The following is a 14,237-nucleotide window of genomic DNA, read 5'->3' on the forward strand; positions in this document are numbered from 1 at the left end:
TGTTATTTCTTAAAGGAGTGCTCTGCTATTCGCTCTGACGTATTCTTCGAAGCCACTGACCCCGATTCTGCAAATTTAGATGCTGGAAATGACAAAATTCATGCTGCACGAGAACAACAAGCACATCAAGGCTGCTACCAGGCAGGGAGACTGCAAGAGGCCAAAGGTAGCCAAACTCACTCGATTTCAAAGATGTCAAAAGTGAAAAACATTACATCTTAGAACAGATGAAATATAGCATACAAATCACAGTGTCTGTACTTAGCAATTGTGCAGTAAATAGTAAATACAATAGGACTCCAAAGTTTCCAGTTTGGAGGGCATAAAGAATGATGATACCCCTGACAATAATACAACAGTTGGAAAGAGGATCCAATTTTGATGGAAGGCAGCAAGTTTTATTTCGCACATGTTGAGCTGGAAGTGAAGGCAGGTCATTTAAACACCTGCTAAGCTAATGGTAGGATTAATTTCTAGGTGGCTTTCAACTACTCGGGCCTTCATTTCTTTCTTTTCCAAACCAAATATTGCATAACAAAGTTGCATTGAATTATATTCTGTTTTATTATGCATCTTCTGTTTTATGTGGATTAGTCTTGATTCCTCGTTAAACTTTAGATTCCTTAAGGGCTAGGACTGTATCTTATGCCTCCTTTCTACCCTCTCCCCCCAACCTGCTGTAGGACTATCACACCTATATTAGAGCTGCCTAACAAATATTAGGGAATTCGATAATTGACCGAAACAAGATGATACTCTAGCTAATGTGGGACAAATAATGATAACTAACATTTATTGAGTCTTGCACACCAGCCACTGAGATAAAGCACTACTTATCACACACTAGCCATTGTAATAAAGCACTAGCCATACACTGTCTTGTTTCAGCACCCCCACACTTCTGGGAAGCCCATAAAATTATCTTCCATACTTGAAAAATAGAAAACCTGAGGCTCTTTGAAGTTTCACATTCAGGGAGGAGGATCCTGATTTGAAGCCAAGTAGTATCTTTCTAGAACTATGTCTTACCCTTCACACGACACCAAGTCCGAGGAACAGCTGCTTCCTTTCTTGTCATGATTATAATAAACTCACCTCTCGGTGTCTTGCATCCTGATTTGGCGATTCACAGGTCTGACTTTGACTACTGATAGGAGAGCTTCTCTTGGCTGCAAAGATAGAAGAAATTCCATCACAAATTTTATAAGATTATAGTAATTTCATTTCATTTTCAAATAAAAATCCCATTTTAATAGATCATTATCACCTTGGGAGAAGACATTTAATAACATATGTTGTAAGAGAAACCAAATAACCAATTCAAAAATCTTAGCATTTCTAGGTAGTCAATGTAGACCTCTTCACCTATTCAGTCTGACTCAACAGGTTAAAGTGCTAAAAAGTTGGCAATACTAAAAATAATAATAGCTAACATCTACATAGTACCTAGGATCTGCCAAGTCCTGTTGTGTTTTACATACAGCAACGCAGTTAACCCTTACAATAACCATATAAAAACATATGGTATATTATTAGACCCATTTTACAGATTAGGACACTCAGGCGTAGGAAGTTTAACTTGCTCAAGGTCACTTGACCCAAGGCGAAGGTTCCAGCCCAGGCTATGTGGCTCCATCCAGGGTCTGTGCTTTAATAAGCACATTCAGCTGCCCTTGAGCTAAGAGTCCAGTCAGTCACATCTTCACCTGCGGATCAGGGACGGTGGGAAGCTAAGATGTCGATGCCCCATTTGAATTGTGAGTAAACTGGTGCTGAGCGGAAAGTGTGTACCAACCTCACAAAACCAGAGACCAGTGTCTGGTGGAGTGTCACCCACATGCCACTGCTTTTTCTTCTGGCCATGCTGTCTAAGCTGAGTTTCATTTCCCCTCAGACACTGTGCATCATTTCAGGTCCCCCGAGATCAGGCAGAGGAGAAAGGAACCCACCGAGAACATCATCCACGAGAAAGGGAGGGTGACGAGAACAGCCCATGTTCTATGGCGGCACGTGAGTTCTCAATAGTTTTTATGCATGTTTATGTATTAGAGAGAGAGACCTAGATTTGCAGTGATCTTCCCATTTATACAGGAAAGTGATAGGACTTAAAAAAATGAAAAAAATTCAATTTCTTTAATCAACATAAACATATGGCTTCTTCAGTAATAGTCTTGTTTCACCATAGCATATTTCATTTTCTTCTGCCTTATTTCTATTGTTTTCAGTTTTTTAACCTGGTACATCTGTCTCCACTCTCAGCTTGTTTGAATCCAATGAAATTAACCTCATTCCATCCGTGGAGTATGAAGTAGATCACTTTGGCTACGACACCTCTACTTATTTAGTTGCTCAATATTTGAACTGTATGACAGAGTATTACCCTTGAATTTATAATTTATTTCAATCGTTAATGTATTGCATACATGTAAGTTGTGGGGTCAGTCTCCATTTACTATATGAAAAAGTTCCTCTTCCTTTTGAATGACTATAGTAAGCACGATATGTCACTATAAGCATCTTATCACATATATGAATAATATGGCACTCCTGGTTTACAAAATTCCTTAACATAATATGTAACTTGCAAAGTTGTTTTAAATTATAGGAGGAAAACAGTATGTAAAAATGTGTTTATAGTTTCCTTCCGTTTACAAAGCCCTTTTACATGCATAATCCTCCACTGTCTGCAGGAAAACCTTATGAAGTAAGCAAACTATATACATACATATATACACACGAACATATATATTTGCCTCTGTAAATTTCCACATAATTTATCTCTTTTTTAATTTTGTTATTGATGCTAAAAATTGGGTTAGGAATAGAAGGGTGGATTTATTGAGCACTTACTGTGAAATGGGCACGTGTGTGCATTTTATGTGTGTACAGTGTGAAGCCCTATAAGGCGGCACTATTATCTCCATTGTAAAGAAATGAAATAGAAACACCCAGAGAGGTTAGGCTACACACACAGTAAGAGCAGATCTGGAGTGGAGCCTGAGCCCTCCAGGCACTTTTCAAGCCACTATGTTGTGCTCTTTCTACAGTTTGACAGTAGGACTATTTTATTAGACGATTCCTGCAGTAAAATGCTCTGATAGCAATAAAACACTAAGATGAGATTGTTAAGGAGCTGCTACTCCATCTGCCATAATGATGATGATATAATAATAATAACAGCAACAGTAGCTACCACTTATTCACCTACTAGGTGCCCGGCATTCTTCTAAACAACTTTACATAAATTAATTCATTTATTCCTCATAACAACCCTTAAGTACTAGTAATATTATATTTTAACTCCCATTTTACAGATGAGGAAACTGAGGCACAGGAATTTTAAACAACTTATCTAAAGTCATACAACACAACAGCATGTGCTCTTGGTTTGGAGTTGCTCATCATGTGAATGAGCCCCGTACCCAGGACACCTAGATAACTCCCTGGAGAAATTTTCTTCCTCTTGGCTCCTTCAGGCCAAAGCATCCCATCACCCTCACCCCGTGTATGAGGGAGTCCACTAAGACCACCACACTGGGTGTCCGAGGCACAAACCTGTAACGATGCTCCTGATGGGCTTCACCAGTGCCGTGAAGCCAGAGACCTCGGGCTGTCTGTGCTCCCACATGGGCTGCCATATAACAAGCCCACTGGCCAGTCGGAACGTGAGGTCAGATTCCTGGGGGAAGAGAAGATCTATGTCCAATGACTGGCTTCTAGGAACTGGCTGAAGGGACCATTCAATGCAAGGATTAACATCATTCATAAGATCATTTCAAAATGGGTTGATCTTCCAGACCTTCTTTCATCACTCAAAGAGTGTTTCTGGGGTAAACCAGGAGCCCTAAACTATCATCACAATTACTGTGGAAATCACGGTGGTCTACTTTAGGCAACATTAGTAATTAATTAAAATGCAGCTTGGGCAAAGCATAAAACAAATTATCGTTTTGTGTTAGCAGTGATCATGGCCTATTTATTTCAAGAGTCTTGGCAGATCTCTTTACTTGTGGTTGTCACTACTATTCCTCTTAATGATGTAATTGTCCTTCTTTCTCTCATGAGGCAATATCCTCAGATGCTGGCCATTTTGACTTTCTATTCTCCAGTCCGTCTCTCGTTCTTGTATTTCACAGAATCAGGAACATATATTTTGGCCCTTCACAATGTATTACTTTGTAATGTTGCCTTCTCCACAATCTTTAATTCCTCGAGGGCAGGGATATGTCAGGCCTCCTCCTCCCCCACAGCTCTTGGCATGATCACAATGCTCAATATAGCATTAGAAATTGGGTACAACTCATACTTACTCAATTTATCTGTAATTTAAGGTCTCTTCCAGGGAGCACATTATCTGCTTCATCATTACATCATTTTGAGAGGCTGAGATGTTTTAAATGCAATCTCATGTCGTATAAGTGCAATTATATGACATCTGAGGTTACATTTTAAACAACTCAGCTTGTCAAAACAATGTAGAGATAGAAGCAGAGAATGTGATCACGGATTAATGAACACAGCTGAGACCCAGGAATTCTTTTAGGGCGATGATCTGCAGCCCTGGCTTGTATATTATAATCACCTCGGGAGCTTTTAAAACACAGGATGCCCAGGTTCCACTTCCTCCTCTACCCAGACCAATTAAATTAGAATCACTGTGAGGTTTTCCTAAGTGCCCCCTGGTGACTCTCATCTGTAGCCATGGTTGAAAACCACTGATCTAGAAGGATAAGAGCTAGGAACAAATTGGAAATAAAGAAGAAGAAGAAGTGATTCTGTAAATGGTGAATCAATGTAGCTCAGTGTCAAAGGAAGCTTCAACTGGAAAGGCTGATGAAATCCCTGAATAATCCTGCATGTTGGTACAGAGAGGACTGTTCTGTAAGCTGTAGACAGGGATCCTGGCACCACAGCAGGGCCCGCGATGGGAAAGCCTCCAGGACTCCCCGCGGAAGTATTAGGAAAGCACATACAGCAAATTCATTCAACATTCATTCTACAAATATTTATAGACCACCTACAATGTACCTAGCCAGCCCTGGTGGTCTAGTGGTTAAGATTCAGCACTCTCACTGTTGCAGCCCAGGTTAATTTCCAGGTCAGGGAACCACACTACCCATCTGTCGGTTGTCACACTGTGGCGGCTGCATGTGGCTGTGATGCTGAAAGCTATGCCACCAGGATTTCAAATACCAGCAGGGTCACCCATGGTGGACAGGTTTCAGCAGAGCTTCCAGACTGAGACAGACTAGGAAGAAGGATCTGGCCACCCACTTCTGAAAACACTGGCCACGAAAACCCTGCGCATAGCAGCGGAGCATTGTCAGATACAGCACAGGAAGGTGAGAGGATGGCATATAAGACCAGGCAGGGTTCTGCTCTGCTGTGCACAGGGGCGCTAGGAGTTGGAATCAACTCCACAGCACTAACAACTACGTACCTGGTACTATTCTGGGTTCTGGGATCAACAGTGAACAAAGCAGACAAAAGTCGCTGCTCTCCTGGTGCAAAGGAGAAGTAACAGCGGTGAGGGATGTATCAGACGAGGTGCTGATGTTTTCGACAGATAGCCAGGAAAGGACTTATCGTGAAGATGACTTTTGAGTAAGGGTCTGAATGAAATGAAGGAGCTTCCATGTAGATATTTCCAGAAAAAGCATTCCGTGAGAAGAGATCAGCAAGTGCAAAGGTCCTAAGTATGCTCGTGTGTGGAGAAACAGCCAGGAGACTGGTGTCTGGAGTCAAGTGAACCACAGAAGAGTAGGAAAAAATAAGGTCGGAGAAGTTATTGAGTCCCAAATCATACAGGGCCTGATAGCTCACAGTAAGGACTTCAGCAGTTACTGAGTAAGACAGGAAGCCGAGGGAGGGTTTTGAGTAGCAGAGTGACATGACTGGACCTATGTTTTGATAGGATCACTCAGGCTATTGAGAATAGTTCGAGAAAGGGCAAGGGTGGAGAGAGACACAATTTAGGAAGCTATTATTATCATGTAGGTGAAAGATGATTAGACTAGGGTGTTGGTGGAGGGCAAAATGAGAAGAGGAGATTCCAGATACATTTTGAAGACTGTTTACAGAATTTGCTAGTTCACTGGAAGTGGAGTGTGAAAGAAACAGGTGGCAAAGGTTTTTCGCTTTGCCGTTGATAAAGATGGGCAAAATGAAGGAGGAACAGGTTTGGGGACATCCAGAGCCTCGTTTTAGACATGTTAAGTCTGAGATGCCCCTTAAACATTCAACTAGAGATACTGAGTAAACAGCTAGACAGACAGGACGGGACTTAAGGAGAGAGGACCCCATTCCTCTTGAAACGGACATGGGGAAGTCTGCACAGTGTTACGTGTGGTGTTAGGTCTAGATATTTTTTATTCCCGATAGCATCTAGAACAATACTTCCCTCATAGCAACAATAAAATGATAAAACAACAGTGCTAGTAAAAATAGCTAACAATAATTGTTACAACACAGTACTATGTATTAATCACTGTGCAGCAGTTTATCTGTGTTGTCTTACTCCCCTATAAATGCCCCAATTCTAAGTCACAGGTAGAACTCGGGGATCCTGACCCAGTTTTCCTCCACTGTCCGTGGAGTCCCCCCTGAAAGAGGATCTGGCCCCCTTTCTACTGATAATACATAATACCAATAGCAAAACAATGCCAACATCAAAAGCAACTAATTCGTTAATGCCTTTTTATGTGTCAGGTTGAGTACTATACCTCATTTAATCCACACAATACCCCATAACATTATTTCTATATTCCATTTATACGTGAGAAAACTGAGACTTAAAGAAGTTAATGGCTCAATGTTACAGAGTTGGGAGGAGCAAGCACTGGATTCAAAGGCAGGCCTATAGCTGTTTCCAAAACCTGGGCACTCAGCACGTCTTCAAATAAAATGACAGCGATTCTGGCCACTCCTATTTTCCCACATTTTTTACTCCAGAGGATATTTCTGCACAAATAGATATCTTTCTGAGCCATCTTTTTTTTTAAGGAGCTTTCTCTCCTGCCCTCTTTATTTTAAGGACCCATGTACCCACATATAAGTGCTACCTTTAGCACCTGGATCAGCTTCTGATAATCACCTGGGTTTACTCAGTGAGTGAGTCATTAAACATTTATCGAGTGCCTCATATACGCCAGTCACTTCCAGACGCTGGAGATACAGTGTGACCTGAACAGATGGTGTCCCTGTGCTCACGAACCTCTGTTCTAGGGGGAGCGATGGGCAACGACCACGTAAACAAACACATAAAATAATTTCAGGTACTGAGAAGTGCTGAGAAGGAAAAAAAAAGTATAGTCATGTACTAGCGGCACTGAAGTGGCCAGGGAAAGCCCTTCTTGAGTTGTGACACTTGAGGGGTGAGAAAACTGATGAGAAGGACAGGGCCAAGGGAAAGTCTAGGGGTAGAGGGTGGGGGTAATGTTTCAAATGGAAGAAAAACCAGCGCAAGGACCTGAAAGCAAGAATGAACTTGTTGAGTTCGAGGGGGAGCCTCGGGTGAGCCTGGAGATTCGTGAACAACAGCGAGGCTGGTGGGATGGAGGGAGACGAGGCCGAGAGGGTGGGCAGGAGCCAGGTCCTGCGGGTCCCTAGGCCAGGGGATGGTCTCAGTTAAAGCAACGCTTTCTGTTAAGTGTAACCTTTAGAAAAGACTTTCTGAAATGAAAGTCAAAGCTTTTCAAGTAGCAACTTAATTTAACAACATTTAAAATTTTTGCTATGTTTGATGGGCAATGTGGCCAGTGCATGCAAAGCATGCTGGGAATTTACAGGTAATTTCAATTCTATTCCTACTAGCAATGGCACAGAGTCAACTGAAAGTGAATTTTAACTAAAATTAAAACGGGTGAAAAGACTCACTAGTCCACCCCCTCATAGTGACTGTTAACGGTCTCACAACCACCTTCATATACATCTCTATATAGGAACATATATATATCGCTAACTTGAAACATCCATTCATTAGGATCCTAATATTCTATTAAAGAACAGTTAGGCATGTTAATTCCTTCTTATGTCTTATCAGAGCATTCAGATGGAATACTGTTAATTTATTCATTCATAGAAGTGACAAATAGTTCTTGATTTCTTTCCCTGTGTTGGAACTAAACTGTATCTTCACATATATCCAGAATTTTATGCAATGGAGGATGCAACAGGTTAAGTAATATCGCCAAGATCACACAGCTGGAAGATGGTGGCAAAGCAATTTCAAATTATACTGTCTCTTTCAGATCTAAGGGGTACATGGATATAATCATATTTTAATGTATTGTATTTTAATTTATTTCCTATGTCTTGTATTTTATGCATTTAAAAATATTTGGAAAAGCAATTCTCAGGTTGTACCGAACTGTCAAAAAGTCCACAGCACATAAAAACTAAAAACTTCAGCTCTACACCCTCCATTATAATAGAGGTCGCTACAAAATGCTACAGAAATAAAAGGAGACTGACTAAGTCTACATGGGGAAGGTCAGAGGAGAAGCTTCACGGAAATGATGACACTGAAATTGAGGTTTGAAGAACCATGAGAGGACCAGAGGGGGAAAAGGAGGGCAGAGCAAACGGCAAGGGAATATTCAGGGAACGGTTCCCACGGCTCCGAGAGCTGGATCATGAGGTGGCCAGTAGGGACTGGCAGCTGATAAGAGAGGAACTTAAGCCCCAGATCATGCTTGACTTTATATGCCATATTTAATATGTTGGGCATCACCTTGGGCAGATGGAGAACCAATGAAGGTTTTAAGTAGGTAAATGACATGTGGAGATTTGTGTTTTTGAAATAATGTTCAGTAGTATAATACAAAAATAAAGATCTCCATGTTGTGGCTTATAAAAGAGCGTAGAAAACACGGACAACCAAATATGGAAATACCATTTGAAGCCCACCCTCACCTGACCAGCATCCTCCCTCAGCCTAACACTAGCTGTCTGCTCACCTTGATCCTGTGTACCAGAGGGGCAAAGAGAAACACAAAGAGCTCCACGGTAGCCATGGAGTTCTGGAAGATCTTCCTCCGGCTGCTCTCTTCTTCGTCATTGGAGCTGCCTTGGCAAGGCTGCCCTGGAGAACCCTGGTTTTCAACCTGGTGGATGAAAGCGCTACTGCTACCACCCCAGCTGGAGCCTCGGTCTGTGCCCCCAAATCGCTCGCTGTTGCAGTCCTGGGGGGCCTCCAGGAGCATCCAGTGCAGGGTGTGAAGGAGCTTTGTCTCAGCGACACCCAGTTTATCCTGGTGGCCTGCATGGGACAACCACACAGCCAGGTTAAGACAAAATCTGTGACCAGAACAATGGATGTCAACCTTGGGTCTGGGAAGAACATTCTTGCCTCGCTCTGTGGTTCAATTTCCTGAGAGACACAGCATTTCTCTACACCTCTTATAAGCACTGCTGGAAGGGCTCACTCTCATTTGGGGGCTTTCTAACTGGCTTCAATCTCTGCAGAATGCCATGCTGTCATAGGGGGAGAAACTGCATGCATCACACTCTTCAGTCAGATACCCATGCATATTTCCAAACAGGCGGCATAGTAGTTAAGGGTATAGGCTCTGAAGATAACAACTAGTCTATTTTAGACAGTGTGACCAAGAAAGGGCCCTCTGTAAAGGTAACATTTGAACAGACACCCAAATGAGGGGAAGGAACTGGATAGAGAAGAGCATGTACATTAACATGGGGTAGATGGCTAGGACCTATTACCATGTGACAAAGGCAATCTGCAAAATGATCTAAAAAAAGAAAAATAATCTTTATGCACAGGCACACACATACACACAGTACTACAAAGTGGAAGTGGTTGCTTTAGGAGTCGGGAGGGCAAAAGGGACAATTCTGATTGGAATTCACCTTGGATGGTGAAAGTCTTTAGGTTCCCTATAATATTTTAGTGTCTAAAAAGAGAAAATATTCACATGTTATTTGTAAAATTAAAAATAAGACAGCCAGTTCCCTCATTGGAAAAATGGAGATCACAGTGGCACCAATGTGAGGAGGATTTTGTGAGAACTGAAGGAGATAATGTGTGTGCCGCACTCGGGAAAATGCTAAGTACCCAATACATGTTGTTATGAGTGCTGAATAAAAAGGACGATAGTAAGCCACAGAGACGCAGTGCAGGAGCACCAACCTAGCTTGTTCCTGTTTGAAAGCAGGGTTGCAGTGCAGTGGAGGACGTGAGGCAAGGCAGCCTGTACCAGCTCCCACCTGGAAATGCTCTGGATGGCTGCAGAGAGCGCCGGGGAGAGGCCATGCAGCTTGTTCTCTACCAACACTCGTTCAAAGGACTGCAGATGTGAAAACAACAAAGGCATGTAAAACAAGGAATCAGAGAGTCTGACTGGTGAGAAAATGGACATCAAGGTACTCAAAGACGCAAATTACTGGACCAGATTCTTCAGAGGGCACTCACGTTGCATTTCATTGTGTATATCGACATGCAATGGGTCAGTGATAATTTCTTATTATTTACCCATTCGCAGGTTCTTGATCTAAAGTATATAGCTTGAATTATGAATGATTTTTATTTCCACCACAATAAGCTTCCTCTAAAAAAGAGTACAATACATTTCACTCAGGAACTTTTTGGATGCAGTGTTTTATAAAATGCTGCTGAGACATCCAAAGTGAAGTGTCTTCTGTGAAAGCGTCTTGAGGGACACAATTTATGTCAATGTTCCACAGGTGTTAAATAAGGTACAGCTCTTTCCAAAAATCTGATTTGGGGTTATTCCATGTCCTTAGCAATGACCTGGCCCAAGACATGCGTACCTGATGCCTGTAACCATAAAGATACTGTATCTGTTGGATAAAGAAAGAAAAGGAGAAAGAGAAGACGGGATGGAAATAAGCCAATTTTTCTTTTTTTTTTTTTTTTTTGGCTTTGCTGGTTTATTAAATCTTCCATCCTGGCCCTGGATACTTCTAGAGGGTGAAGCATCCCAGAACAAGTTTGACCTACACAGTTCTTTTTTACTTTTGAAGGGGAAGGGAGATATTACTATAAGGCGTTGGGGAAAGTGTAGCTACCAAACATTAGAATAAATTTAATAAACATTGCTTTGTATGAACAGAACCTGATTGCCACTTGGTGCCCCAAATGGTCAAGAAAATTGTGTAAGTGTGCTCTAGAGGGATCATAATACAAGTCCCGAGTATTCAAGCTGTATTATTGGAATTAGGATACCTGAGAAAAACACATGGCTTAATATAGAGATTCTCCAAAGAAGACTATTTACCTTTTGACTCAAAAAAAAAAAAAGAAATTCACCTTCATTATAAAAGGCATGCTGAGATTTGGGGAAGGAGCAAAATCAGAAATGCAATCTTTTTTTTTTTTTTCCCCAAAGGAAACTAAGTAAAAGCAGACCCAAATACTTTTAAATTCTTCAGCCTTCAGGTATCTAAGTATTTATTAAGTAAAGGATGAGTATTACAAGATTGTAAAGAATTTATACAGTCTGGATGAGTACATTTCAGAGGATGTTACATATTTTATAATCTCAGGGACCTCTAGGTACTTAACGACATTTTCTTAAATGTTACTAATATAATTTTTTAAACCCCAGAAATTGTTCTCTATATTACTACCTCTATATCTATCACCTATCTATCTATCTACGAATGTGACTTAGTTATTTGATATTGTGTAACTACATTAAAATGTCAGACATATCTTTGCCAAGAACAGAGAAAAGTCAGGATTATTTTAAGCTAGTACAATTGTAAACACGATTTAAAGAAGGCTCAGAGATTTCAAGTGTCAAATTACTCTAACTTGAGCTAAGCACAACAACAAATTCCATTAAAAGGTCCTTAATTAGAAAGTTATATTTAAAAAAACATCTCTGTGACAACTTTAAACGGCAGGAGATACAACAAAACAAATTCCTGTTTGTGTGTGTGTGCGTGTGGGTGTGCGTGTGTGTTTAACTCTCCAGTTGGCTTCCATCACAGTTTGTGGCCCTGACACATTTCAGAGCTCCTTACTAGAAGGACATCTATTTAGTCATTTGCAAATATTCATGACAATATCCAAATGGGTAGGTTATAATGTATGCAATGGGAAGACCTTTATGTAAGCTCCAAATTTTAATGAAGTCTGTGAAAAATCCATTTCAATTGTGCTTCACGATTTCATGTCTTCTGTTCTCAATTTGTAAAATGGAAATTTGTAGGGATATGGGAGTCTCTTAGAATCTCAGGACAAGTGCACCCTATTTCGCCTAAATGTTAATAGCATTATTTTAATAATTATTTTGTATCATCCACCTTCAGACTTGGACAACAAATACAGACCATAAAAGTTCAGAATTGCATATTACTTTGTTTGAGTAGTTCACAGACACTCATCTTATGAACTTCCACTACATAAGAGTGTCGATGTTGTTGATTACGGATTTGACTTATTATACTTGCTTGCAAGGCTCCACTACCTGGTTCTCTAATCTCTCTACCCTCTCTTTTACTCCTCTACCTCTCCCCACTCTGAGTGAAGGTCCTTTAGACTTCCTGTTCCCTCTGCTCTTCCCTCAACTATCCCCTCCTCTCTTCTGCCAAATCTTCATCCAAGGGTCACATTAGCCGGCAAACCTTATTCATCCACCACTTCTAAAATGAAACTCCCTCCCTAGTGCTCCTTTCTTGCTTAATTTTTCTCCATAATGCTTATCACCATCTGGCTTACTGTGTGTTTTATACTTATTTGTGTGTGGCCTGTCCCTCTCGCACTAGAATGCAAACTCTATATTTGTTTGATTATTGCTCTATCCCACCATCTAGAACTGTGCCTGGCACGCAGTAGATGCCCAAGGATATTTGCCAATTAATATATAGTCAGTATGATTTAACGTCTTTCTTTGGGTTGAAATTACCACACAGAGTAAGGAAATAATCATTAAATGGTGAATATCACATACCACACAAGAGGCTTCATATTGCTTCCCCAGTTTAGGCCTCAAAAATGCACTGAAAAATTAATAGAGATATTTGTTATAAACATAAGGAAATTATTATTAGAGCATCCTTATGACATATTTTTCATGAATAAGGCATGGTGCTACAAAACTGAAATTTCATGCCGCCCTATAGCTTGTTAATGAGCAGGTGCTGAACAGCTGAAGACATTTATTTTTACATGTGCAATTACATATATGAAAGAGGTGCGGCTGTCCACGTTTTCTGTATCCACTCTGATTCTGAAGACTTTTACCTCATCAGATTCTAAATCGCCAATGGTTAGAAGTGGTGCAGTACTCCTGTGTACAGTCATACTAAAAACTGAAAAATGAACACAGCTTGTGGGTCTAGACTCTAATTTCTTATCTGATAAATCTCTAAAATAGTAATAATAATAATAAAAGGAAACACTGTTTCCTGTGTATTGGGATAGGTTTCAGACCTCTCCAGGAAAAAAAAAAATATCCTTATCAAAAATCATTCTGCTCAGGGGCTTTAACCAGGAAGATTACTCTGGCTGAATCCGAACAAAAATGGTTAACAAGTGGGCACAGCAGATATGCGCCAAAAAGGAGCTGGAAAAACAACAGGTCACCGGGCTGGGATTGCAGCAGGAGACGGAGGGGGAACGGGACGCAGGAGCACAACCAGGCATCATCGTCTCCCCCAGTTCCCCGCCCCCTCCTCCTGGCCTCTCTGCCCTCCACCCCCTAAATAACGTACATATTCATTCGACAACTGCCCAGCCGCTCGCCATCAAACTTCACTGCGATATTTTTAAATGCGTGCTTTTCAGCGAGCGCAGAGGGCTTGCCTTCCGGCCCCGGGAGGGAGCTGCGGCTGCGGCGCGGCCTCAGGCGCAGCGGCGGCCCCGAGCGCCCCGCGCGCCCCCGGCCCGGGCGCCCCGCGAGCCCCGGCGCCCCTCACCTGGTCTGCCGCCACAGGAAGGTCTGGATGGGCAGGGGGATGCCGCGGCCGCCGTCCTGCTCCTGGCCCTCGGAGCTCTTCCTCTTCACCATGATGGAGGCTCCCGGGGGCCCTCCTGCAGGCCCCGGCGCTGCCTCCTCGCTGGCCGCCGCCGCCGCTCTCCCCAACTCGCATCCCCGCCGTCCCCGAGGCCGAGCCGGCGCTCCCCGCCCGGCTCCCCCCCCGCGCCCCCCCCCGCGCGCGGAACGCGGCTGCGGGAGGCGGGGAGGGCCGCCGGCGCCGCGGGGCGGGAGGGGCGCGGGAGGGGGCGCGCGCTCCGCGCCTTCAGCACCGCC

The 14,237-nt window shown here is 42.4% G+C and overlaps 1 protein-coding gene across 2 annotated transcripts in view; it reads right to left on the reverse strand.

Annotated features, from left to right (window-relative positions):
• Positions 1–14,021, reverse strand: part of UNC80 (unc-80 subunit of NALCN channel complex) — a 198,746-nt gene extending 184,725 nt beyond the window's left edge. For both annotated transcript variants that reach the window (XM_087424900.1, XM_087424899.1), the window contains exons 1-6: positions 13,903–14,021; positions 12,936–12,984; positions 10,148–10,304; positions 8,958–9,259; positions 3,556–3,679; positions 1,096–1,169 (exon numbers count right to left, since the gene is read on the reverse strand). In XM_087424900.1, the coding sequence (XP_087281026.1) occupies positions 1,096–1,169; positions 3,556–3,679; positions 8,958–9,259; positions 10,148–10,304; positions 12,936–12,984; positions 13,903–13,994 (798 nt within the window). In that variant the 5' untranslated portion in view covers positions 13,995–14,021. The remainder of the gene's footprint in view (positions 1–1,095; positions 1,170–3,555; positions 3,680–8,957; positions 9,260–10,147; positions 10,305–12,935; positions 12,985–13,902) is intronic.
• Positions 14,022–14,237: the final 216 nt, after the last annotated feature.

Source organism: Ceratotherium simum, chromosome 37 (assembly GCF_057802395.1).
Source record: "Ceratotherium simum simum isolate JZ-2026a chromosome 37, ASM5780239v1, whole genome shotgun sequence".
Classification (NCBI taxonomy): domain Eukaryota; kingdom Metazoa; phylum Chordata; class Mammalia; order Perissodactyla; family Rhinocerotidae; genus Ceratotherium; species Ceratotherium simum.